General features: G+C 52.1%; 4 protein-coding genes across 9 annotated transcripts; 3 read left to right on the top strand and 1 right to left on the bottom strand.

Annotated features, from left to right (window-relative positions):
- Nucleotides 1-48: 48 nt before the first annotated feature.
- LOC148332965 (S-arrestin-like) lies at nt 49-5,081 on the top strand. 5 transcript variants are annotated; one of them, XM_088299971.1, is made up of 15 exons: nt 67-283; nt 808-868; nt 1,040-1,084; nt 1,186-1,385; nt 1,858-1,917; nt 1,989-2,062; nt 2,129-2,264; nt 2,360-2,444; nt 2,519-2,591; nt 3,256-3,393; nt 3,596-3,673; nt 3,755-3,769; nt 3,846-3,898; nt 4,259-4,271; nt 4,362-5,081. In XM_088299971.1, the coding sequence occupies exons 1-15, from the start codon at nt 236-238 to the stop codon at nt 4,450-4,452; spliced, it is 1,170 nt and encodes a 389-aa protein (XP_088156097.1). In that variant the 5' UTR covers nt 67-235; the 3' UTR covers nt 4,453-5,081. The 5 variants fall into 5 exon arrangements, with proteins under 5 accessions (XP_088156093.1, XP_088156097.1, XP_088156095.1 ...); XM_088299967.1 differs by lacking the exon at nt 4,259-4,271 and having other exon boundaries at nt 49-102; nt 215-283; nt 1,989-2,264; XM_088299969.1 differs by lacking the exon at nt 4,259-4,271.
- Nucleotides 5,082-5,500: 419 nt separating this feature from the next.
- On the bottom strand, nt 5,501-7,784 carry LOC148332964 (uncharacterized). Its single transcript, XM_088301012.1, has 4 exons — nt 7,695-7,784; nt 7,534-7,603; nt 6,794-6,874; nt 5,501-6,715 (listed from the first exon to the last, which is right to left on the bottom strand). The coding sequence occupies exons 1-4, from the start codon at nt 7,782-7,784 to the stop codon at nt 5,814-5,816; spliced, it is 1,143 nt and encodes a 380-aa protein (XP_088157138.1). The 3' UTR covers nt 5,501-5,813.
- A 1,138-nt stretch (nt 7,785-8,922) lies between these two features.
- arrb1 (arrestin, beta 1) lies at nt 8,923-17,540 on the top strand. The gene is made up of 16 exons (XM_088299986.1): nt 8,923-9,017; nt 9,761-9,791; nt 9,867-9,927; nt 10,000-10,044; nt 10,116-10,312; nt 11,087-11,146; nt 11,574-11,641; nt 11,751-11,886; nt 11,952-12,036; nt 12,117-12,189; nt 12,388-12,525; nt 12,719-12,802; nt 12,895-12,918; nt 15,371-15,444; nt 15,512-15,560; nt 16,767-17,540. Exons 1-16 carry the CDS (start codon nt 8,998-9,000, stop codon nt 16,861-16,863), a joined length of 1,242 nt encoding a protein of 413 aa, XP_088156112.1. The 5' UTR covers nt 8,923-8,997; the 3' UTR covers nt 16,864-17,540.
- Nucleotides 17,541-18,368: 828 nt separating this feature from the next.
- On the top strand, nt 18,369-25,444 carry nyap2a (neuronal tyrosine-phosphorylated phosphoinositide-3-kinase adaptor 2a). 2 transcript variants are annotated; one of them, XM_088299966.1, is made up of 6 exons: nt 18,369-18,526; nt 20,550-20,766; nt 21,431-21,705; nt 22,068-22,850; nt 23,760-23,845; nt 24,843-25,196. In XM_088299966.1, the coding sequence occupies exons 1-6, from the start codon at nt 18,502-18,504 to the stop codon at nt 25,050-25,052; spliced, it is 1,596 nt and encodes a 531-aa protein (XP_088156092.1). In that variant the 5' UTR covers nt 18,369-18,501; the 3' UTR covers nt 25,053-25,196. The 2 variants fall into 2 exon arrangements, with proteins under 2 accessions (XP_088156092.1, XP_088156091.1); XM_088299965.1 differs by lacking the exon at nt 23,760-23,845 and having other exon boundaries at nt 24,843-25,444.
- Nucleotides 25,445-25,885: the final 441 nt, after the last annotated feature.

Below are 25,885 nucleotides of genomic sequence, written 5' to 3'. Positions count from 1 at the left end.
GCCACACGAGCGCGGGTGGCCATCATAAGCGGCTTAGGGTCTTCGTATAAATCCAGCAGACTCGCCCTCATCATCACTTCTCCTCTTGATCGTCTGCATCAGGTTTGTCATTCGGCTTCACTCGAATCCCGAATGCTTTTTGTGTTTGTGTGTTGCGTTGGACGAATGTCATCCGGTCGCCTTCACCGCCATACTTAAAGTGTTGCGAGGCCAGTGTGTTGCAGGTCCCGTCGACATGAGTCCCAAGCGAGTCGTCTTCAAAAAAGCCTCCAGAGACAAGTCAGTAAGTGGCTGTCGCGAGTTGATACTTTATAGCCACAAGATGCCGCACGCTTTACATACGTAAGGACCAAAACAAAACAAACCACCTTTGCCGTGTGGCGTTCCACAAGGTTCAATTGTGGGGCCCTTGCTCTTTTCACGATTTGCTGCCCCTAACTGGAACTCGAAAGACGGATCGCATCATCCCAATCTCGGCCTCTCTCCGCTGGCACTTTTGAGCGGTTCTGCTGGTATCGCTTTTCATTTGTGTTCTCATTTCTATGACAGCAACCGGAAGGCGCTTTGTTCCGCCTCAAGTGAACCGCGCGATAGAAATCAAGTTGGATTGGATTGTTCAAGACTGCCACGCAAAATGTCTTTTTGCAGTGCCATCAAATCAATTTTGAGGGATCAACTGAAGTGCATCCAGCGAGCAAAGTGTGCCGTCGCGTGCGTCCGTCAACGTGGGCTCGTCCGCCAGTGTCACGTCGCGGCCTTTCGCGTCCGATGCTTCCTTGTCATCTCCATGTGAGCTTGTCGTCGTAGGTGACCATCTACATGCCCAGCAGAGACTTTGTGGACCACCGCGACCACGTGGACCCAGTTGGTGAGTGCCGCTCGCTGACGACGACGGATGACACCTGAGCCTACTCGCAAAATCCTTGTGTACCGTATGGGATTGACGAATATAGTCGTCAGTGGCACGAAATGAGTTTGTGTCATGGATTCAATTTGGGTCCCGAAGGACGTGTTGTTGTTGTTGTTTGTGGCCTTACAGACGGCGTGGTTGTCATCGACCCGACGCAGCTGGCAGGAAAACGAGGTCAGTTGGCGAACGTGGAAACGGACATGAATCCGCGGCACAATCAAGGCCGCTTGTCGTTGGTGTCGTGTGCAAAAGCGTGCTCCGTCTTGTCTTTTCAGTCTACGTGATGTTGTCGTGCACGTTCGTCTACGGCCGGCGGGACGCGGACGTGATGGGCGTGGCCTTCCGGCGCGATCTGTTTGTGGTGACCCGCCAGGTTTTCCCGGCGCTGCAGGACAAGGAGCGGCTGACGCACAGCAAAATTCAGGAGAAGCTGCTGAGAAAACTGGGCCGCGACGCCTTCCCCTTCTTCCTGGAGGTTCGTCGCCGGCAGGCTTGCGAGAGAGGTCACGGGAAACAGAGCTGGGCACTTGACCCTTTTCTGCCTGTCGGACCCCCACCCTGCGGCACAGTAGGTGTTCGAGGGTTCGTGGTATTGCCCCCCCCCCTTGTAATGGGATGCCCCAGTAGCAGGTGGGAGGTGCGGCTTAGGTGATGTCACAATAACAAAATCGAGGCACGCTTGAACGCGTTTTTGCCGTTTGCCCGTTTCGCCGCACGAGGGCCAATTGGTGGGCCGGACTAAGAGTGACATCTGGCCGTTGATAATCAAACCCTTTTGAAAAAGTTGTCACCCCCATCCCAAATATGGACATCGGGAGGGCCGGACCGTTCCACCGTTGGGACGGACAGCCCAGCTCTGTAAATATGGTTTCCGGTCCCGAAAAGTTGTTGGCCTGCAGGGGGCGACGGCGAGCGGCAGGTGACGTAGGCGTTGGCTTTTGTTGCAGTTGCCGGACAACCTGCCCAACTCGGTCACTCTGCAGCCCGGACCGGCGGATGTCGGAAAGGTCGGCGCTGCCGCCGGTGGCTTTGCCGCTCACGCCGGCGTGCTCGGCTCACCTCGGATGTTCGTTTGCAGAAATGTGCCGTGGAGTTCCAGGTGAAAGCGTTCTGCGCAGACGCCGGACGCGACCGCGACCGCCCGGACAAAGAGTCGGTATCTGGCGCTGTGCTTGCTTTTGGCGACTTGTTTTGTCCAACTTGTCCGTCGCTCGGCAGGAGTTCCGTCGGCCTTACCGTTCGAAAGATCCAGTACGGCCCGCGGGACGTCGAGGTGTCACCGGTCGCGGAGACCACCTTCGACTTCCTGATGTCTGACAAACCTCTTCGCGTCAAACTGAGTCTGCCCAAAGAGGTCGGCGAGCCGACCGGACGCTCGCGATTTTCCCTTCGTTCCCGCCGAGGCAAACGGCGGCCCGGCTAAAATGGCCGTTCCCGGTTTGTGCGCAGACGTTCAGCCACGGCGAGCCGGTGAGGGCCGAGGTGGAGATCGCCAACGGCTCCAACAGGGAGGTGAAGAACATCAGCCTGTCAGGTAGCCGACGTGGCCTTTTTCTCGCGTCGCCTTCGCTAGCGCCGCCGTTGTCAGCTTGTCTGTCGCGTGCGCAGCGGAGCAGGTGACGAACGTGGTCCTCTACTCCAACGACAAGTACGTCAAGTCGGTGGCCAAAGAGGAAACCAGGTGAGAGACCAAAACGCGGCCGCTTTACCTCACCAGAGTCTGGTCGAGGGAAGAAAGCCCCCCAAAAAATTGGAGCTGAGGAGGAAGCGCTTGACGTGCTTGACGTCGCTCGTCTGGACTTTGAGATTGCGACTCGCTGAGAGTTCGTTTCTTCACGAAGCTCTCTGAAACTTTCAATTCGCATTTCTTTGTTCATCGTTTCTCAAACTTCATGTTTCAATATTGTTGACTGGAAAGTAGCGTCCGAACAATCCAGACGATTCCAATGAGGACATTGATCACTGCTGAACCTTTTTTGCCTCCGGTCGCGATCTACGTACCATTCCGGACTTTTTCATAAAAATTGTTAGTCCGCGACCTCCTTCCGGACCCCCAAACCCCACCCCTCGAAAAAAAAAAAAAGCGGCCATGCATGGCTGCCACCAAAGCGATTTATTTAAACATCGTCAGCTGGCTAATTCGGATTAAAATGCGCTGACCGTATTATGGGCGTATTCGTCGACTTCTTTGTCTTTCTTCTTCTTCACCGACGTGCCCAATGCAAGTAAATAAGTTGGGTGTTCTCGGGATTGTCGAATTGTGCAGCCTTACCTTCTTTTGTTAGTGTAGCGTGTGTGTGTGTGTGCGCGCGCGCGATATTCACCTGTGTCATGTGTGGCGCCAGTGACGGCGTGACGTCGGGTTCCAGCTTGGCCAAGTCGTACATGTTGTACCCGCGTCTGGAGCACAACAAGGAACGGCGAGGCCTGGCACTGGACGGACACCTCAAGCACCAAGATACCAACTTGGCTTCCTCCAGCGTGTGAGCGCTCAACAATGTTAGCATTAGCATTAGCATTAGCGCAGTGGTGGTTTCTGACTCGGTTAATGTGAGGTTGGCGCTTTATTTGGGTGGAATCACACAGGACATTACAGTTTATTAATTGTGAGTGCAAAAAGCTTTTTAGATGAGACTTTGAAGTTTCGCCTTGTGCGTGCGTGCGTGCGTGCGTGCGTGCGTGCAGGGTGAAGCAGGAGGTCCTGAAGGAGCTTCAGGGCCTGTTGGTGTCTTACAAGTTGCTCTTGAAGATGACAGCTGTTGGGTAACATTTCCATTTGTGTCGCTTTGTTTTTCGTCCTAAGACCACTCGTGACTTTTTTGCGTTTCCTTTTAATGCACTCAGACCTCTGGGATCGAGGTACACACGCACACGCGCACGTGCACGCACACGCGCACAAACGTGTTCAATCGTGTATCTGTGTTTCCCTCCGCAGCGAGGCGTGCGTGGAGCTTCCTTTTCGATTGATGCATCCCAAACCTGAAGCGGGTAGGCTCCCTGCTGTCATCTTCCATCGCTATGGCAACCACTGGGATGGCGTGCGTGCGTTAATCTGATTATTTGTTGCTCTGTCAGCGTCAGACCGCTGAAGTGATTATCGCACGTTTGTCCTGCAAGAAATGCTGAGCCAACCTCCAAGTCACCTCGGGAAGTTTTGGACATCTTTTTCAATCAAATCCAAAGAAATCGAATTGCGCTGAATAATTTGGCCTAAAAAAACCATGTCGTCGTTCTCGTCTTAAATTGTAATGCCGCCGTCCGTCGATGTGAGATACAAGTTGAATGATCTCTCCGACGGTCGTCGGGCAACATTCTGACCTCTTTGCCTTTTTTTCTTTTTGCTTTCAGCCAAAGACGCAAAGTGAGTTGCTTTGTTCGTTTTTAACAAGCACACGTTGTCCTCTTTATTCACAAATACTTTTTTTCGTGGACTTCTTCCAATGGGCTTCAGCCAGTGTGACGACATCGCCTTTGAGGATTTCAAGCGGTCCTTCCTTTGTGGCGTCATCGGAGACGACGACGCGGACGAGGAGGACGTCTGACCTCCAAAGATGGCCGACGCTGACCCGCGAATGCTTGCTCGAGAACGCTCGCTCGCATTTGCACCCAAAGAAGGTCATTGTTTGTCGGCGCCACAAGATGGCGGCAGAGGACTACATTTAGAAAATGACGCTCCGGCAGATTTAGAATGCGTTTCGTTCACGCAATGTGCGCCATACTAGAGACGTTTAAAAACGAAATACAGAAATAAAAGATAGCTTACTAAAGCAAGGAGCAGTGCGAGAAAAATATTGTTCAAAAGCTTAAAAGACGTCAATGATTGGCGTTTATTAATAACTCAAAACACAAATACCAACAAAAGTGAGTCTTTTTTAACTTAAATGATCGGCGATTATTTCTTGAGCATAACTTCGGTCGGGCAGAAAAACTTTTGCACGGTTACGCGTCGCGTCACGTGACTTCGACGAACGTGTTGCTCAATCGCGAGTGACGCAATCCTAAACGGAAATTTCATCTTTGTGCATCTCAAAATAATATTTGAAGAAGGATAACAATAATGAAATGAAAACATTGCTCAACATGGCTCAAAATGTTGACTGACTGACTGCTGAAATGTTTCTCTTCACTTTGTGTTTTGTGGCGACGTCTTCTAGTAAAAATGTTGACTTGCTGTTCTTTGCGTTGGTTCTTTGGTTTTGCGCAAATGGGTCTTTGCCTCCAAAATCGCAAATTGTGAGATGTGCCCCAAGCAAGCGCTGACAGGACGGCGGGCTGAAGTTTTATCTTGATGGCTTTTATGGAACGTTCCTCTGAACTTCTCCGATTCCGACGTTGTCACTTTCATACCTGACAAACTGGATTCTGATTTATGTATTTTTTTTTTTATGTGACATGCAGGAAATTTGAGCTTCCGCGGCGGCAAACGATCGCATTTCATTAGTCTAAAAAATCCAAATGTGCGCGCAACCACGCATGGAGAACGATCGTCCACTAGATGGCAGAAGTGTTCATCAAATCAGACGCAGACTGACGATTGGAGGTGACAATCGGAAGGTTTACTGAAGCCCAACAGATTTCATTTTTGGAGACCACCTCCCATTCTTTGAACCGTTTGGACAATCAAAACAACAAAAGGATCGTCCCTCACCGTGTTGTGATGCATCTTCCCTCCTTTATGGTGTCAATGACCTCGATTTCGGGAAAATGAAAAGCTTTCAGGCGGCACGCGGGCGTTGAGCCACTTTGTTGCACGGTTGAAAAGCTGGAGGTTTCCTCGGGAACTAAACGTGCTCTATTCTTTGACTCACACGAAGCCAAACTGCGGAGTCATGTGATGTGGTCCCAATAAACGTCGGAGCGGAGAAAAAGTGCGTTTGTTTCCCTACCGGCGCGACGCTCGGAGTTAAGAGGACGGCGTCGTATCGGACACGGTTGCGCTGCCCCAGCTGAACCGGGTCTCGGGTAGGATTAGCTCCGGTAGTGGGCTTCTGAGGAAGGCCAGGTCGCAGGTGTCCGGATAAAGCAGGAAGCCCGAAAAGGTGCTGCCGGCGTACATCCCGTTAGTCAGCTCGTCCTTGACCTGGATCCAGACCCGATCTCCGCGGTCCAGGTGGAGAAGGACCGAATGCGAGGTTGTCCCCAGCGCGTCGGAGTCGGTGGTCTTGACGATGGGAACAAAGTTCCGAAAGAGTCCGACTTTGAGGACGCGCTGGTGTACGCTCAAGTGGTAGCTGAAGACGTAGGTGCCGTTGATGGGCGCCGGGTACATGCCGGACGGCGGGTCGTAGCTTCCCTGGACGTTGTACAACACCGTACCGAAGAGCACCGGCGACCTCGGCGGAGGGTAACTGGATGCCAGCTGAGCGGCAAAGGCCGACCGCACGCTGGGCATGCGAGGTCCCGGAAGACCCGGAAAACCCGCGAGCCCCGTCATCCCCGCGTCCCCCTTGTCTCCCTGCGCATCTCGCTCACCCGGAGGCCCAAAATCACCCCGCTGCCCCTTTGAGCCCTTCTGGCCCACGTCACCGTCGAGTCCGTCGGTGCATTTGCACTCCCCCATCTCTCCTTTGGCGCCCGTGGTCCCGGATGGACCGGGGCGACCCGCGTCGCCCGTGTTCCCCTTCAGACCTTTGGACCCCGGCGGTCCCGCTACTCCCGGTAGACCTCTGGGTCCCGCGCGGCCCGGCAGACCAGCGATTCCCGGGCTACCCCGAGCGGCTTCGCAGACTTCCGGACAGACGCCGCGCTCTCCTTTTGGTCCCGGCTCACCTGGGACACCCTCAAACCCTCGATCCCCTTTCTCACCTGCACAGTCCAAAGAGGCCGGTCAGGAACTGCAAGAAGAAGTTGGATAGGATCAAAAGGGAAGACTGAAATCCAAACCTTTGAATCCTGGGTTTCCTTTGGTTCCGACTAAACCTTGGGGTCCTTGCCATCCTTTTGCTCCCTCATCGCCTTTCTGTCCTGCACGGCCAACAGAGCGACAAGCCAGGCTACGAATCAGGTGGCAAAAGCACTCGCGTGTACGGAGCAGTATTAAAAAAACAAAAAAAAAGTTACACACTCCAATGGAGTCCAAATGAATTTTGTTGTTGATTTGCGCGTTTTTCTTTTTCCTGACATGTGGTCACAAACTTGAAGAGTGTCGCCGATGAAAATGTGTTCCCAAAGCTTGGCTCACCTCATGAGCTGACTTGCTACTGGATATTACTGAACACATTGAAGGCATCGCCAAAAAATGACCCACAACTTCAATTTATTTCATTTTTTGATGGTAACCGTAGCGAGTTTTGAAACGGACTTCCCTTTCGTTACTCACTCCAAAGTAAATTTGCAAATGATGCTATTAAGTTGTACACTTTCTGTCGAACGACTTAATATGTTCCTAGCATGTTAACACGGAGCCCAGTAAATCTAAACAAATGACCATCCATCCGCTGATCCGGGGTCGAGTTGCGGCTTCGGCAGACTTCCCTCTCCCCAGCCACAAAGTCCCCCAGGGCTCAGGACTCGGTCCTCTTGTCTTTGTCTTCAAGCGCTTCCTGAGCAACCCCCAGGCCAGCCGGGAGACTTTTAGTCTCTCCAGCGCGTCCTCGGGTCGTGACATGACCAGAACACCTCACCGGGGAGATGCCCGAGCCACCTCATCCGGCTCCTCTCAAAGCGGAGGAGCAGCAGCTCGACACCGAGTCCCTTCGAGAATACCTGAATACCTCGGATACTTGAACCAGCTACTTAAGTAAAGTACCTAAATACTTGGACTGTACTTGAAAGTTGAACGTACCTTTTCTTCCTGCGCCGTCTGCTGGTCCTCGTCCGGCGAGTACGCGGCGAGCGTGGACAAAAGGGGGCGGGCCGTCCTCTGGAGCGACATCTGAGTGGGCGGCAACTCCTTGGAGACTTTTTTTCTTCTTTTTTTTTTTTTTTGGAAGTAACACTATTTGTGTTTGCTTGTTTTCCCGTTTCAGGGCTTTCGAAACGGAATTTTATCATCTGTTGACTCCTAAATAAAAAAAGTCAAAGTGTGTCACTTTTGTTTTCTCGCTTTAATCTTTTCCTCAACCCAAAGACTAAAATGACAATGCCAAAACGTTTTTCCCATTCCAAAGAGTTTGGCTTTGCGTTGCGAGCGACCAAAGACGAACGGCGCCGTCACGATGGAAGAAAACCACCAAAACTCCCCGAGGACGACGGCTTGGCGAGCGGCGGACGGATGCTCTTCTTGCGCATTTCACGGCCGCTCTCGATCCGCCGGAAAGTCCAACTCGAGCCAACAAACATTTTCGGTCGACAGCGGCGGAACGGCGACGATCTCACGTTGGGTCGAAAGCCGCAGAAAAAAAAAACCAGGTGGTCGCTGTTCTTCTGCGATCTTTGTTGACGTCTTCTCATTTCTATGACAACATCTGGAAGGCGCTTTGTTCCCGCCGCCGCCGTTGTTGTGAAATGTGCGATCGAAATCAAGTTGGATGGGTTTGTGAACCGGGCTCAGCGTGGTCCGGTTGCGATCGCGCCCAGTTTGCGCTCCGGAAGCGGAAAAAACGGAAGTCGGCACGTGTGACGGCGGCGACCGCTCGCCTTTGACCTTTGACCTGCTCGCACGTCGACTTGATGTTGTCCGCTGAAGGCTTTGGATCGGACCCGTACGCGTCGGCCACGTCGAAGCGGCCTCGTTTCCAACATGGACTCTGCGAGGGTTTCCGCAATCAACGGGCGGCGTCGGCGCGGCCGCTAGGTGGCGATGTTGACTCTGTGGCTTGGAAAAGGTGAAGGGAAGAAAATGTTCCTGATTTCTTGATCATTTTCATGCTTTTGTTTTAAGTCCACATTTTCGCTGACTTTGCTCTTTACTGCCATTGACGGCTAAAGACGTCAAAGATTCCTTTTTCTTTTTTTACTCAGCTGGTCGTGAAGGAGTTAAATGCTTCCTGTGATGGCTTTCGTGAGCTCTCCTCTGATCATGTGACCACAGAGAACACTTCCTCCCTTCAGTTTCCACGGTGACGGGAGGGTCCTCCTCCTCCTCCTCCTCTTCTCATTTTCATCTTCCTCGGTGTGTCAACTTGCTCGTCATTGCTGGCGTCAGGATGGCGGATAAAGGAACCAGGTAGCGTTTTGTGTGTGCGTGCGTGCTCATTTGCTGTCCGCTCGGTTGGAAATCCTCCAAGGATGTGTTTTCTCATGTCCTCTCGTGTAATGACCGGAAGCGACGCATTTTCAACTTGAAATGTCAAATTGTGGATGATGTCATCCTGCCAAATTGGCGTGTGTGCGCGCGCGTGTGTTTGTGTGAGGAAGAGGGAGAGAGAGAGAGAGGTGTGAGGGACGTGACAGTGTAGAAGCTGGTTACCATGGCAACACAGCCCGAACCACACATGTACTCGCGATGGGGGAAAAAAGAATAAAAATGCGTCTTGAAACGAGTTGTAAAATTGGACGGAGGGGGGGCGGGGCTTGCCTCACATTCAATGGGAGGTCAAAGGTCATCCATAGGCAGCAGTTGGTCCCGAGGCAGCGGGCGGGCGCGTCGGGGTTGGAGCGGCTCGGAGAGGTACGCTTGGACGAGGCCATGAAAAGAGTTCAAGACCCAAAGAAGCCGACCGGAAAGTTCTCCGGGAGTCGGCGAAGCGAGGCCGAAATCGGGGTGATGAGATCCGTCTTGCGAGCGGCAGCATTTTGGAGCAACTGGAGACGCTTGAGGGAGGACGAGCGCATTGCAGTAATCGGGCCGAGATGGAACCGAGGCGTGGATTCCGGTTTCCGAATCATTTGAGAGCAACCTTTGACTTGAATGCGAAAATGTTCCCCGGCGAAATCGTCATCCCAAACGTGTCATTTCTTGATTTTCAGAGTTTTTAAGAAAGCAAGTCCCAACGGGAAGGTGAGTCTCGCCTTTGTTTGTCTTTCTTGTGATTGGTTTGCGGTCGGCCGCGTTGAACTCTGTTCATGCCTTCAGCTCACCGTCTATCTTGGGAAGCGAGACTTTGTGGACCACGTGGACCGAGTGGAGCCCGTCGGTAAGAGAACTTTGCGACAACTTTCACGTCTGCCGCTTTTGTGGCCACGCTGATTTGCCCCCCCCCCATCAGACGGCGTCATTCTGATTGATCCCGACTACTTGAAGGAGAGAAAAGGTTGGCATGACAACGGCGGAAAGTTCGACGTTCGTTTGCCGATGCCGACGACGTTTTTTGTTGTTTTCCAGTGTTCGTGACGCTCACCTGCGCATTCCGATACGGGCGCGAAGATTTGGACGTGCTCGGCTTGACCTTTCGGAAAGATTTGTTTGTGGCCAACGCGCAGGTGTTTCCTCCTGCCGGCGAGGAGAGGAGCACCTTGACTCGTTTGCAGGAACGTCTGATGAAGAAACTGGGAGAACACGCCTACCCGTTCACATTCGAGGTACACGCACGAGCGGCCGATATTTGGCTTTTTGCCGATGATCGGGCCTTTTTTTAACTTTGGAGGCTGCTAAATTTCAAGCTGCTTTACTTTGGCTCGCTGCGGCGCACCAAATTTTCTCGCGCTCTCTGCTGTGCTGGTGGCCTCGCCTGCAGAAGCGGATGGCCACGCCCACAGCAGCATCTGATTGGTTCCTTGTAGCGGCCAATCAGCGGTAAGCGGCCTGTTTGCTTTTTCACCTCGAGTCACTCGCGCGACGGGAGGCAACGGACTTTGGCCAAATTTGAAAAAGCGTCACTCGACTCCAACTCACCACTCAAACTATTTGTCGTGGGAAACTTTAAAGCGATGATTGTTTTCATTCAGCAGCACTTTTAAAAGTAAGTTTTCCATTTTCCAACATCAAGAAAAGTCTAAAGTTGTTTATTTAAGAAACGTGCTTTTAAACCAAGCCAACTTTTGGACTTCCAAATTTTGACACCATTTTCCGCCTTTTTTCAACAAACGAACATCGGCTTCAAATATGGGTTATCGATCTCCATGACGACCAATAATCGGTTTTGGTATCAACCTTGAAAAAAGCAGATCCGTCTGCCGCGAACAGGCGCACGTCGGGCCTCGTTAAAATAAATGAATGAATAAATGCGTACAAATGTTTGCCCTCTGCGCAAGTTGGACACCGCCGGGAAGACGACAATTGTTGCCACACTTTGTCTTTTGCGCGAGAAGCGCAATTTGGCACTTGTCTGTATTTTGATTGTCTTTCCTTCGCAGATGCCACTTAACTTGCCGTGTTCGGTGACGCTGCAGCCGGGGCCCGAGGACACCGGAAAGGTAGCCGGCGCAACTCCACTTTGACGTCGTCGTTGAAAATCCCAAAATCCTTTCTCATCTTTTCACCAAAGTCTCACTTTCAGCCAGCGGAGCAAAAATCCACATGCGCTGGAGAGTCTCGGGAAAACCAGAACGTCAATTACCGCTTTCCTATTAGCCGGGGCTTTGGCGCCATCTTGTGGCGATTTCGAAAAAGAAACATTTGTGATTTCTGTCGACGAGCTCGTTAGCGGCGGGTTGCCGGGCCGAGACGTGTCGCGGCCGTCCTCGTTTCTTCTTCTTTCAGGAGAAATTTGGAATATTTTGCGGTCTCTGCTCGAGACGAGAAATGTCAAAGTTTCCCGACTCGGCCGAGACCCGAAATGAACGCCCAGCGCTCGTCGGTCCTCGTCGGCAAACGTCCTCCGCCTTCCCGTCTGCTCTCCAGGCCTGCGGCGTGGACTTTGAAGTCAAAGTGTTTTGCGCGGACAACGCGGAGGAGAAGATCCACAAACGGTAAACATGCATTATGAATGCGAGTGCATTAGCGGCCCAAAACCATTTCCGCAGCGGCGCCATCGATCGAGGACGCTGCGCCTAATTGAAACCCGTTTGCCGGACGCAGGAATTCCGTTCGGCTGGTGATCCGCAAGGTCCAGTTCGCTCCCGAGAAACCCGGACCTCAGCCCACCGCCGAGACCACCCGACACTTCCTGATGTCGGACAAACCTCTTCACCTGGAGGCGTCGCTGGACAAGCAGGTGAGCTCGCCGCCGAGACGGCGCCGCCGAGACGGAAGCCTCGGTGACGGCGTGGCCGCTTTCAGATTTACTACCACGGCGAGCCCATCAGCGTTAACGTGCACGTCACCAACAACACCAGCAAGACGGTGAAGAAGATGAAGGTGTCGGGTACGGCGCCAGGAGGAACGCCGAGCCGTTTGTGCCGCCGCTCGCGTCTTTGCTGACGTGCGCTCTGTCGTCCTCCGCAGTGCGACAATACGCCGACATCTGCCTGTTCAACACGGCGCAGTACAAATGTCCGGTGGCTCGTCAAGAGTCCGAGTGAGTCTCGTTTCCTTCGTGTGAAAAAAAAATGGAAGCGGCGCCACGTGTTGAGGAAAATGCCGATGACGTGATTTTCAAAGTTCCATTAAAAGTGACTTGATGAGTTGCGTTCAGCGGAGGCTCAAAATAACTTCTGGTTCTCTCAATCATAACGTTTAAGACAAAAAACCCACTGGACCGGTTTTGTCTTGTCAGTGACGCGGTGGCTTCGAGTTCGACCTTGTGCAAAGTTTTCACGCTGACGCCGCTTCTGTCCAACAATCGCGAGAAACGTGGCCTGGCGCTGGACGGGAAGTTGAAGCACGAAGACACCAACTTGGCCTCCAGCACGCAGTGAGTCGCTAACGTGGGCGGGCAAAGCGGGCCCGCCCCCTTTTACCTTTTCGGGCCCGCCCCTTTCCATCGGTTGCCCAAAAAAAAAATGGGCAGCCTTTGTGAAAGATGTCAATGCCAATTACTACTTTCCTAACGGCCTTTTGGGCTTTGTGTTGACCTTGACGATGCCAAAATATGTCAACGTGTTCAGGCTGCGCGACGGCGCCGACAAGGAGATGTTGGGCGTGGTGGTGTCTTACAAAGTCAAAGTGAAGCTGTTGGTTTCTCGAGGCGGGTCAGTCATGGTTGTTTTTTTTTTTCCTTTTGGTTTTGCTCCTCCCCCTGGCGGCTCCTCATCAATGTTTCCTGTTTTGTTGTGGTCTGCAGGCTTTTGGGAGATTTGGCCCCCAGGTAAGCTTTGATCTTCTTTTTATGACATCATCACATCACATGACTCTGGCGATGCTCGGCGGCCGCCGGCAGCCAAAATGACCTCTTTGCTTTCTCTTAAGAAAAAAAACAAAAAAAAACGATGCCGCGAAACGCTGAGGAAGAAGTCTGCGTCGCACTTTGGGTCGATTTCTTAACCGAGCTGGAGAAGAACCCGAGCGAGAAATTTGGAGCAAAACCTCAAGAAATTGTTTCAAGTGGAACGTTTGGCGAGGGCCAACGTTGTTCCGTGGGACTTTTTTCATTTCTTTTGTTACAATTGGCAAATTCCGAGCGGTCGTTCAAATGGCAACGTTCCGCTTTCAAAATTTGGACCTTTGCCAAGTCGTCGTATTCGCCGGTCTGTGTCACGACTCGCCGATTGGACGACGCGTGTCCGAGTTTGAAATGATCGCCAGATGACGTGCGAAACGTCGTCATCAGAGCTGGGCGCTTGACGGTCGCCATTCCCAAAAATTGTCGCCGCCTTTCAATTCCCCTCTGCTCTCTGGAACTTTTGTTCGTGTCCTCCTCCTCCTCCTTCTTCGTCTCCTTCTTCGTCTCCTTCTTTGTCGCCTTCTTTGTCGCCTTCTTTGTCGCCTTCTTTGTCGCCTTCTTCGTCTCCTTCTTCGTCTCCTTCTTTGTCTCCTTCTTCGTCTCCTTCTTTGTCTCCTTCTTTGTCGCCTTCTTTGTCGCCTTCTTTGTCGCCTTCTTCGTCTCCTTCTTTGTCTCCTTCTTTGTCGCCTTCTTTGTCGCCTTCTTCGTCTCCTTCTTTGTCTCCTTCTTTGTCGCCTTCTTTGTCGCCTTCTTCGTCTCCTTCTTTGTCTCCTTCTTTGTCGCCTTCTTTGTCGCCTTCTTCGTCTCCTTCTTTGTCTCCTTCTTTGTCTCCTTCTTCGTCTCCTTCTTTGTCGCCTTCTTCGTCTCCTTCTTTGTCTCCTTCTTTGTCGCCTTCTTTGTCGCCTTCTTTGTCGCCTTCTTCGTCTCCTTCTTCGTCTCCTTCTTTGTCTCCTTCTTCGTCTCCTTCTTTGTCTCCTTCTTTGTCGCCTTCTTTGTCGCCTTCTTTGTCTCCTTCTTTGTCGCCTTCTTTGTCGCCTTCTTCGTCTCCTTCTTTGTCTCCTTCTTTGTCGCCTTCTTTGTCGCCTTCTTCGTCTCCTTCTTTGTCTCCTTCTTTGTCGCCTTCTTTGTCGCCTTCTTCGTCTCCTTCTTTGTCTCCTTCTTTGTCGCCTTCTTTGTCGCCTTCTTCGTCTCCTTCTTTGTCTCCTTCTTTGTCGCCTTCTTTGTCGCCTTCTTTGTCGCCTTCTTTGTCTCCTTCTTTGTCTCCTTCTTTGTCGCCTTCTTTGTCGCCTTCTTTGTCGCCTTCTTCGTCTCCTTCTTCGTCTCCTTCTTTGTCGCCTTCTTCGTCTCCTTCTTCGTCTCCTTCTTTGTCGCCTTCTTTGTCGCCTTCTTCGTCTCCTTCTTTGTCTCCTTCTTTGTCGCCTTCTTTGTCGCCTTCTTCGTCTCCTTCTTTGTCTCCTTCTTTGTCGCCTTCTTTGTCGCCTTCTTCGTCTCCTTCTTTGTCTCCTTCTTTGTCGCCTTCTTTGTCGCCTTCTTCGTCTCCTTCTTTGTCTCCTTCTTTGTCTCCTTCTTTGTCGCCTTCTTTGTCGCCTTCTTCGTCTCCTTCTTCGTCTCCTTCTTTGTCGCCTTCTTCGTCTCCTTCTTCGTCTCCTTCTTTGTCGCCTTCTTTGTCGCCTTCTTCTCCACAAATGCGCCCAATGCAAGTAAGTACGCCCGGTTGCTCGTGGCGCTTTTGACGTGTTCGGAGGCATTTTTATTTATTTATTTTTTCCACGGAGTAGGTTGAGATGAACTTTTGGCCGATTTGCGGGCCGGACTAAAATGCCTCGCTTAGTTGAGTCCTTTTTTAAAAAATGCGTCACCCCCAGCCCCTCAAAAATGTCCGTCCAGCCGGGCCGCCCCCGGGACGGACTGCCCAGCTCTGATTATCTTCATGCCAAATTTTTTTGGCCCTCTTGCCTCGAGGCTGCAGGAAATAAGAATGCTGCGCTGCGAGCGATGAGATCACCGTTGTCAATTTTGTCCAAATTGTCGCCACAGAGCTCAGAAAAGTCACAAAATATTGCAAAAATGTCGCTGAATTGGCAACGCTGCGGACGCAAGTCGTCGCTACCTCGCTTGTGCCGATGTCCATACGTGTGCACATACAGTCCACGCATAAGTCCCCCCCCACTCGATGACCATGTGCCGACGCTGGACGCTGAGGTTCGGGAGAAAAAAAAAATCCCCATTAAGTCATTGACTGCCATTGACGGCTAAAGACGTCTTTTTGATTTGATTTGATTCTTGTAACTCAGCTGGCAGATATTTTCATTGAGGCCCCTAAAAAGTGTGCGCGTGCGGCCGGTTCACCGTCTGAGCGCTTGTTTTGTTTTGCCAGTGACGTGTCCCTTGAACTTCCCTTCACGCTGATGCACCCCAAGCCTTGGGAGGAGTCGCTTCCTGGGGAAGAAAGTAAGACTCGGTCACGTTGGCGCCTCCCGGGAACGGACGCTCGTGTCTCATTCGGTTTGTCTCGCAGCTGCTGATCAAGCGCCGAGCGACACCAACCTGATCCAGTTTGACGCCAAGTAAGCAGTGCCCGTGTGGAACGGATGCTTTGCTGTCCCTGAAGCGGGCCGGCGCATCCGCTCGGCGGGCCTTCATGCGTCCGCTGTTCTGAGCCGACGTGACGTCGGACGCTGGCGCTTGAAAGAATTTCCGTCCCTTCGCCTTCTTTGGCCGCGATCATCACGCAAAGCGCCCGTCCGCCGTCATCTTCCGTGTTTTGGGGCCTCGGATTGAGCTGGCTTCACGTTTCGTCTCGCCCTATTACATTCGGACACCGCTCTTAAAATTAGAGCGCTCCGTCGCGCTTTTTTCATACATTTGGGTAAAAAAAAAATTGCTTTTTTTTTCACCATTTTTAAACGAAGCATCGAAAATGTGGCACGTTACGTTTGGGTCAATGAATATTCACATTCGTTGTCTGTTTTAATTCTTAGTAAGTCACAATGTCCCACCACCGGTGAACTCTTCGGAACAGAACTTTGGGCGACACTTGTCGTCCTCGGAGCTGGTTTTTATTTTTATTCTTATTTTTATTTGGGAGGACATTACAGCGAACAAAAACGCATCCGCGTTTGCGTGCTGGCTTTCGTTTTAACGCTGCGTTGATCCGTCCATCCGAAGGTTTGCCGGTCCGTCCGTCCGTCTGTCCAAGCAACCCCCAAAAAACTCCGGCAAAACGAGCGTCCGTCAGTGACGATCGCACCCCTCCGCTCGTCAACGTCACATGACCAAACCCAGAAAACTGGAAGGTCATTTTCAGACGCCACAAAACGTCTCCATTTCGCCTCTCCGTTCAAGTTCCACAATTGCCGTCTTTTGACTCGGGCGGCGCGAACGGCACATTTTTTGTCAAGAAAATGAAATGAGCTGAGCTGGGCACTTGACCCTTTTTCTGCCGCTCAGTCCCCCGCCCTCCGGCCGCGATCTCGGTCCCCTTAAAAATTGTTGAACCCGATCCCGGCCTCAACTAACGTACTTCTCCGTCTTTGGCGCTTAACGTTCCGATTGTGATTGAGGTCTAAATTCGTCTTTGATTGTTTTGCTCGTCCACAAGAGTCCGAGAACCACTTCCAAGGAATGCCGGCGCAAAAATGATCCCATGGTCAACTCCAACCGGCTGGAGCCTTCCTGGCTCGTCTCTTCGGACGCCGACGCGATTTTCTGGCAAGGGGGTGGCGCTTCGTGTCAGCACTGATGTTGAACTTTTTTCTTTGACTCTTCCGCAGCGACGACGACATCATCTTTGAAGACTTTGCCCGTCAGCGGCTCATCGGCGCAAAGGACGACGAGGACGAAGAGGCGGCGGAGGTGAACGACAGATAGAGCCACGGCGAGCGGGGGCGCCGCCCGCGGGTCCCGGAAATTCTCTGCGGCGCTCGTGCTCGTTTGTCTTCCGCGACACGTCTCCGCTCGACGTCTGCCTCGTCAGCTTCGTCGGACGACAACGGGGCAGAGGTTCTAGATTGACGTCGTACGCCGTTCCACGTCCAATCGGACTTGGCTTTTGAGCATCTGCATGCGTTCGGTTTCCACACACAAGATGGCGGAGCGCGCCACTTGAGCCGATTTTGACGGCCGCGATCCGGGTCACCTCGCAGCCTCGACCCTCCGACCTTATGCAGAAAAAGTGTCGACCCCCTGATATAGCAAATCCGTCTTTTGTCAGCTTTTTCTAAATGAGTGTGAAGAAGCAGTCGATCACTCTTTCGGACATTGCTTCTCAATTATTTTCTGTTACGCCCCCCCCCCCCTAGCAAGAGGTAAATAATTTGCGACCCCCCCCACCACTCTCCGCCGCAACTATGAATAATAGAATTTGGTTGCAAACCGACACCGTCGAGTTAAAACTTGCTGCGCACAAGAGAGCGCCACCGCCAACTACAGGAGTGGAGGTGCAATTACACTTAATTAAAGCATGTGCCCCAGAGTCACACACGGGGGGGGGTGGGGGCACTATTTGAGAAGCACTGCTTGAGGAGAAGGTTGGGGAGGCGTGTGGGTGTGTGGGGGGGTTGAGACGGGCTGACGTGGTTGCACCTGAACTCTCTTCTTTACTGTGAAGCTCATCGTCAACAGTCGAGAAATGGATCAATATTGTACACGCGTCAAATGCTAGCGAGCATCCAATTTTGTACGCACGTTCTCAAGTGAGCAAACGTTTGTCGTGTTCGTGTGAATCCAAATAAAGCACGGCTAATGTCGACCGTTGTCGGTGGTTTCTTCTGCGAACGCGTCCTTGAGTGACGAGTGACAGGCCAAGTCGAGTCTTTTGAATTTGAGCCACCGCAGAGGAGAGTTCTTAACGATATTGCCAAATTGGAATGTTTAAAAAAAATGAATCCCCAAATCCGCCGCGTGTCGGAAGCCCGCCCGGCTCAATCGGGTCCCGTGGATTTGTGCCCGAGCAAAAACTCAAACGAACACCAACTTGAATTTGAGTTTAAGACAGTTGAATCTTTTGTATCGTCCTTATTGCCAAAAGAGTCGGACGGGCCCGCCCAGTTGACCGAGACTGACGACATCACAAAAGAGTCAAAAGCCCATTTCGGGCAACAAGAGAAAACGTTGAGAAGCGACCTCAGATGAGGCTTTAAATATCCACGAAAACCTCATGAAACACACGCGGGCCTGGCAAAAAAGTCCAAATTGACATGTTGGAGGTTTGCCCAAATTTCAAATTGCCACCTGACAGTACCCCAACGAGCTGGTACCCTAAAGTGGGCCGGGCCGCAAGGGCCCTCTCATGCACATCATGCACGCCGTCTCCTGAAAGTCCCATTTCTCACCCAGCCTCAGAAAAGATCAATCCCTCAGGAGACGCAAGGCTGTCGGGTTGCCATGGTTACAGTCGTCCTCGCGACGCGTGCGCGCGAACGAACGGTCGCGAGAGGTGTGATGAACGTGAGCTTGATGGCGACCACCCAGCAAAGCTGACTGAGGGTCGTCAGGACGAGGACGACGATGGACGCAGTGAGTCTAGCTTGCGGTAAGCAACTTGAAGCTTTCACGTTTCGTCGGTCGGCGAAGGCGCCTTTTGGGGGGGGGCGGGGCTTTGTTTTTTTGTCTTTGATCTTTGCGGGCGCAGACAGGAAATGAGGGAGGAAGCCGATTTGTCCTGCATGACCAGCACGAGGCTGAGTCTTAAATATTTTAATTTATTAAAAAATGGGACCATGACACCAACCAAAAAGCACATCGCGATTTTCTCTCGCGCCCTCGTCCGCTCGGAAGCGTGACGTCATCGCGCTCCCCTGAGAGATGCTGCTGTTGCTAGGATACCGCCGACTGACTTCCAGTGCCATTTTGGAAGGCGACGTAGAGTGTGTGTGTGGGGGGGGGGGCACCATGATGCGATTTTACGCCGCCCACGTTCGGAAATCATCTTCACCCTGATTGAACTCTGGGAAATCCAATCGGAACTTGAAGCCTCTCAAAAGAGACACCCCCCCCCACACACACACATGCACACGTGCACGTTTTTAAAGCAAATGTTACTCAACCAGATTGTACTTCTTCAAAACATGCAGCAGTGTGCTCATTCTAAAGAATGTGAAGAAGGACAGTTGCTCAACGTGTTGCTCCTTGTGGAGTACTTGCTTTGACCACCCGGGGGCAGTATAACACAGACATGGATGTACAATTGCTCACAACTCCTCAGTAAGCCGCAATAATAGTAGACTCTTCGCAGAGGATAAAGTATACGGTATACCGGTGAGGACTGTTCTATTATTTGTGGGAAATATTTGCTAGAAAATCTGATTACGCCGCAACACTGATGCTATTTGTGTCAGGACAGCGCTGGTCTGGTTGCAGGATAACGAAAACTTAATTTTGAATGATTTTTCTAAATCGTGTGTAACGGTCAAATTTTGATATTTCCTTGGCCTTTTATTTTTGAAATTCCACATCAGATTTTGATGAAAGTACTTTGGTTGGATACCTCGGGTGGCCTAGTTTGCCCTTGCGCTGGTCTGGTTGCGGGATAACAAAATCTTAATTTTGATTTTTTTTTTTTTTTAATTTGTTGTCATGTCAGCCATTGGTGCACAGTTAACATTGATTTCTCTTTGTATCTAAATTCAGAACATTTCTTGGTGCAGTTCTGAGTCAGTTTGCATTCCCCCTGGGTGAAAAGACAAGTTTCATAACATTATTTTAAATCCAAACCACTGACACGCATACTTGAGTTTCCTAGCTTTTATTTTGAAGGTGGTGAACAACAAGCGCTTTCGGCGCATTACCGTAATGCACCGTGTTGCACAGTATTGAAAATAAGAGTGGAGGCTTGCCTGACTGCAGTGAACTTTGACAGACTGGTTCTTGACAAGTTTGCTCAGATGAAACATTGACGTGCGTCCTTTCAATTCAAGATGTGATGAGTCGCATTTTAATTTGAAACCATTCAAAGGTTTTATTCGTTTGTAAGGCAGTGAGTCTTGAATTGAAATCAAATTTATTGTGCAGGCTTTGCCGCTTGTGGATGTCAAGTGCCCACATTGCGCGAAGCCACTCCACTTTTCATGCCAGACACGCCACTGCTCAGAATATTTTAGTTTCAGGATATTAGTCGACTCATTTCACAATTGCTCCGTTGAGTCGTCGGCTAATTCCGAATAGAGCTTCTTCTCGTTTTTAAATAATGAGCGTCGTTTCAACATGTTGTGCATCTTGGGGAAAAGATGTATTTTTGAAAAGCTTACATGAAATTTGTGGGCAAGATACACGGCCATCGGAGCACTTTTGCGCATCAAACGTCCTCGAGGCCCGATGTGCTCACGTTTGGTCTTTGTTTGTTGGCTGCGGTTTGTCCTGCCCGCTCGTTGTCTTGAGCGTCGTCTTTGCCATAAATGAATGAATGAAATGTTTTACGAGTGCCAAAATCAGCCCCCCCCACAAGCGTTTGATGCTCAGTCAGATGCAGCCTTGAAACTCCTGACCGACGTCTATCGGGTGTTTCGGACCTTATTTGGATTTCCAGTGTTTTGGCAACAATGTTCCTCTCTGCTCAGGTCCTCCAGGAACGATGACGTCTCAAGAGGAGGCTTCCACTTTGCGCAGGTTTTTCCAATACGTGGAGGACAGAGGCCTTCAGGCTTATGATGACCTCGTCATCCAGAACGCCTCCGACATTTCCAGAGAGAGCGACCGCGTTCGAAACGGTGCCGACTGGACCTACCTGGAGGAGAAAAAGCACAAGAAGAAACGTCAAGGGGAGGCAATAAAAAGGCGAGCCGCATGCCGTGCGTACACGGGGCGGGGGGGGGGACACCTCTTTCATGATGATTGGCCACAACCCACGGAGTCCCCCAGGGCTCTGGACTCGGTCCTCTTGCCATGATGCTCAGATTGTTTGCTTGCAGCCGGTTGTACAAAACGCAAACCCGTCCTGCATGACCATCGGTCAGGTTTGGAAATGCTGCCCAGATGTCAATCGCCCACTGTCCTTCTTCTTCGTTGGTGTGCTTTGGTATGCTTCACGTGTGAGTGTTTGGCTCCTGCTCCAGTTTTTGAGCTCTTCTTATTTTCACTTCCTTGATCTTTCCCGCTTGGCGTCTTTTTCGCTTCGTATTTTTCCTTTTTGCTGTTTTCATCCCACTCTCATCATTTTTTCACGTCAACCTTGTGTTGGTGGAGCTTTTTTTTTCCGCTTGTGTAATGATTCTTGCTAACTTACTTTGATGAAGTCGGCGTTTGTACAGTCGTCTCCAAAATGAAGAGCTAAAAATGTCATTTTCCTGATCCAAAAGTGAGCACGTTAGTGAAAAATGGGCCATCTCGGCTGTCCCGATGGCTGAAGGCCCTCTAAAATTGCATCTCTCGTCTTTGTCAAAGCGCTTGCGTTGGTTGCGTTCACGTGGCTTCAACGGTCCGCCTTTGCCCGTTTCTTTAGGCTTGACGACGAGGCATCCGGGACAACCGACGCGGCGTACCGCGGGAAACATTTGCGAATGGCTTTCATGACAATGCCGGCAGCGCGGGATCGCCCGCCCGGCCCCGCCCCCTGCACCGCCCCCGGCCACGCCTTCGCCGTCCGCTCTCAGTCCCTCGACTCGGTGGGTGGCAACGATGACCTGGACGAGCGCAAGCATCCGCCACCCAAACCCAAGCGGGATCCCAACACCAAACTCAGCAGCAGCTCAGAGGCGCTTTCCGCGCAAGACGAAGGTGAACGCCGCCTTTGCTGGACTGCGTGTGCAAATTGGCGTGTTCGCCACACGCGCTGCCCCCCCCCCCTTGTGTCGCTCTCGACCTCTTGCCAATCTTGTCTCTCTCTCTCGCTCTCTCTCGCTCTCTCTCTCCCTCCCACACCCTCGATTTGTCTCTCTCACTCTGCGCGGCGTCCCTGTGCCGCCGCCCGGCTCGCTTTTGCTCTTTGGCTGCCGTGACTCTCTCCTTCTCGCTGTCTATAGTTCTCTCGCCAGTTTCTCTCTCTGTCTTTCTCCTCTTCTATGTGTGGAATTGAGCGAACGGCCGCCATGGCGGGCACGCTTCGTGGTCATGCACGCGTTTGGTTTGTGTGCTTGCAGGTCACTTGGTGACGTGCGCTGAAGACTTGAAGAAGACGCCTCCGCCCAAACCCAAACGCAACCCGAGCACGCAGCTCAGCTCATCCTTTGATGAAGCCAACATGTGTAACCACGGCAACCACAGGACGGAGACGTCGTCCTCGCGCAGCCTCCGTTTGGCCTCCCCGGATGAGTCGGAGCCCGTTTACATCGAAATGGCCGCAAACGTCTCGGCGGAAAGTCGGGACGATCCGAACGAGTCGGTGTACGAGGAAATGAAATACTCGGATTCCCGCTCGTCTTTGTGCCACATCCCTCAACCTTTTCCCAACCTCCTGACGCACCGGCCGCCATTGTTTGTCTTCCCGCCATTCCCCCCTCAGCGCTCCCCCAATTCGGACGAGTCGCCGCTGACCCCCGTCGACGTCACTCAACTGGCCATGCCGGGCAAAAAGGCGGAACAGTGCAGAAGCTCCAAAATGAGCAAAGATGAAGACGAGCGGCCGTCCACGTTCGCCGTCACATCTTCGGGCCGCTCATCAGCGCCGCCGCTTCCTTCGAGCGCGCACGCCCACAACGGGAACGCCTCCCCGCGCAGCCAATCGGCGTGCCCCTCGCCTGTGAGCATGGCCCGCCCTCGGATGCCTTTGAGCCTGAAGAGGCCGCCCCCCTACAACGCCTCCATGGCCGCCCGGCCCCCGGAGAGCGGCGGCTGCAAGTGCAGCAACTCGGTCTCGTCGCTCGATGACCTCGCCGCCGAACGGCCCGCCAAGAGCGAGTGGAGGAGCAGGCACGGCACGGAAGGTAAAACATTCGCGTCGCACGAACGCGTGATTGGACCTCGAGTCGCACTCCATAAGTACCGTTTGGATGATCGCAAGAAAAGATTTGCACCCTAAGATCTCCAAAAGGACTTGTTCGCTCACGGCCGGCAGCTAAATGGCACGCGGCCGCCACCGCAATACTCATCCCGGTACCGTTGACGTCCTTGCGTTTGCCAAGTCAGTTTCGTCATCCATTGAGCGCCAAACGCCTCCCGAAAGCGAGACGCCACCTCCATCTTGATCTATCGCGTGACGTTTGATCTTTGTGTTGATTGAGATCACTCATGCTACGTTTTCACAGCATCTGCCGTTTCCAGAGCCGGCCGGCCCGTCCCTTTTCTTAATATTCCCTTTATTAGTCCCACAATGGGGAAATTCGAAATTCGAACCCAGGTCTCCTGGGGAGACTGGGCCCTGAACGCGGCGCCTTAGACCACTCGGCCCGTCCCTTTTCTTAATTCCCTCGCTCGTGCCGCTCCTCGCTTATTGTCCCTTTTTTTTTTTTTTTTTTTCGCGGAACGCGGTCGGGGGCCGACAACTTTTACGAATATGGCTGGAGGGTCGAGGCCGAAGGGCGGCGGACTGTGCCCGGCCGACTCTGACGGTAAATGAGCGTGCGGTGGCGCCGATGAATCGACCTGGGAAAGCTCTTGGCGAAGAAGGCTTTTTTGGAGTCGTTGGCAGCATGATCACTTGTTAAGAGTCGATGAAACCGAAATGTCGGACGACGGGTCATAAGAAACATGTCGACTGAGCGACGAGTCATCAATACGAAGCGCGGCTAACGTTTGTGCCACAATGAAGCCTTTTGCAAATCGGTCGCACATCTCTCGGCTGTGAAATGTTGACAACATCTCGACGTTTTGTTGTTGTTGTTGTTTGAGGACAGAATTCAAGCGTTTGCATCCGCTCGGCCGCTCGTCATCCACGTCGCGGGTGCCTTCGATGCCGCGAGACCATCCCGCCCTCAGCCAGGTAACAAAATAACAAACTTTCTTCATTCATCACAGCTTGCGCGACGACGATGGACTGTTCGAGATAAGCGAGCCGGGAAAGAAACCGGTGGCGAGTCACAACAGAAATGATGGCTCACAACCTGATCGCGTCCAATAATGACAGAAAAAATTGCAGTTGAATTTGTTCCCGTCTCACCCAACGCCGACAACAAAACAAAATCCAATCCAGCTTTATTTCTCACGCGCATTGAACAGCGACAGTCTCCCGTCGAGGCGGAGAGGTACGCTTGGACGAGGACATCAAGAGCGTTCGAGACCCAACTGGAAAATGCCGTGGGAGGCGGTGACGAGAGGCCGAGATCGGGGTGACGAGCGGCAGCATTTTGGAGCAACTGGAGACGCTTGAAGGAGGACGGGCGCATTGCAGTAATCGGGCCGAGATGGAACCGAGGCGTGGATTCCGGTTTCAGAAGAAAGAGCTTCCTCCACTTTCGCCCGCTGCCTAAGACGAAAGAAGCCGGAACGAACGACAGCGCCGATTTGCCCATCTCATTTGAAATGGCTGTCCAAAGTTGGAGACTGTTGGCTTTCGATAAGAAAAGTCAACATGGCTGAGAGTAGAAGGGCCACGAGGACCGAACACCGTCACTTCCGTCTTCTCTGGTTGAAAGTTTCGGGAGGGGCCAGAAAAAACGTGGCGTTCCGCAACAAACGCTTGGCCACGTTTTCGGCACTTAACGGTTTCTTCTCCCGGCGTGTCGGGCGTCGGCCCTTCTTTGCGCTTCCCGCACTCATCTGTTGGGTGAGCGGGAGAACTTTCTTTTCGTCGTCAACGAGCCGTTGATCAAACTACGAATGGAAGCGAAGCAAATAAATGATCATTTTTTCAGTTGGCACGCTTAGGAAGAAATCTTTGAAATGATGACGATGATGTCGGGGAAGCGAGAAATGTGTCGATGGCCGAGGTTCCTGCTGTTGAGTGACAGCTGACCTTTTTTTTTTTCCCCGCCGCGTAGATGTCTTGGCTGTGCGGGGACGCCACCATGATGGAGACCATCGAGAAGAAACGAGTTTTGTGTCGCGAGATCAAAAGTCGCCGGCGTGGCGACAGGAACTCCAGCAAACGGGACGGCGTGCCGGTCGGGCTTCCCTCCCGGGGGAAGAAACAACCGCCGCCGTACTCGGCGCCTCCCACGGCGGCCATCTTGTGGGACACGGCCATCTGAGGGGTCAGCGCGACGTCTCGTCCCGTCGTTGTCTGGCGTCCGCCCGATCGGTGCCGCAAGTCGCCTGCGGCTTTGCCGACGGACGTGAATTTGCGTTATTTGCCGTCTTCGGGCCACAGCGAAAATGCGCGACGAGTGGACGGCCACCTCAAGCGAGTCACGCTTCGGCGGAACGCCGGACTTCAAGTGGAGCTAAAGCCAAACGAGAACCTCCCAATAGTTTGGCATTTTTCATGCTCGTGACTTTTTCTTTCCATTTCATTTCAGCTCGTTTTTAGAGCGGCCTTTGTTGCGTTTTGGTCGTTTTCTTTTTTAATATTTGGAGCATTTGTCGAGTACGAGAAAAGGAAACAAAAGGTCGCTAATTGTGTAATAAAGTCAAGCGAAGTCCATTTCTCTCTTTGAACTTCTGCACGGAGACGTTTTCTTTAACGTCAATTGTGCGTGCTAATCATGGCAGTCATGATCTAAACACAGAAAAGTGTTGACTGCTAGGAGCCACCAGCGTGACTTTTGTTGTCCTGGCATGAAAGTTTCAGAGGTGTCTCGTTCACAGCTCCTTTGTTGCAGCCTTGATCTAATCTTCCTGCATTCATCTCCCGAGGGTCTTTGTCATTAGCGTGGTCCAAACTTCCGTTACACTTCAAGGATTTCACACATTTGACTATTAAAGGAATGTAAGAGTTGGAGCTTGACGTGGTTGATGGTTTGTTGCTACATCCTGCGTGTGGGGGTGAGACTGGAATGTTGGGCTGTGACTGGTGGAGCGCAACACAATGGGGGGTGCGAGAATGTGCAAGAACGGAAGATGGTGATCGCCGCAAGGACGAGAT

This window comes from Idiotropiscis lumnitzeri, chromosome 7, assembly GCF_059441095.1.
Source record: "Idiotropiscis lumnitzeri isolate Australia: NSW breed Sydney's pygmy pipehorse chromosome 7, RoL_Ilum_1.0, whole genome shotgun sequence".
NCBI classification, from domain to species: Eukaryota; Metazoa; Chordata; class Actinopteri; order Syngnathiformes; family Syngnathidae; genus Idiotropiscis; species Idiotropiscis lumnitzeri.
This window is presented reverse-complemented; position numbering and strand designations above follow the sequence as displayed.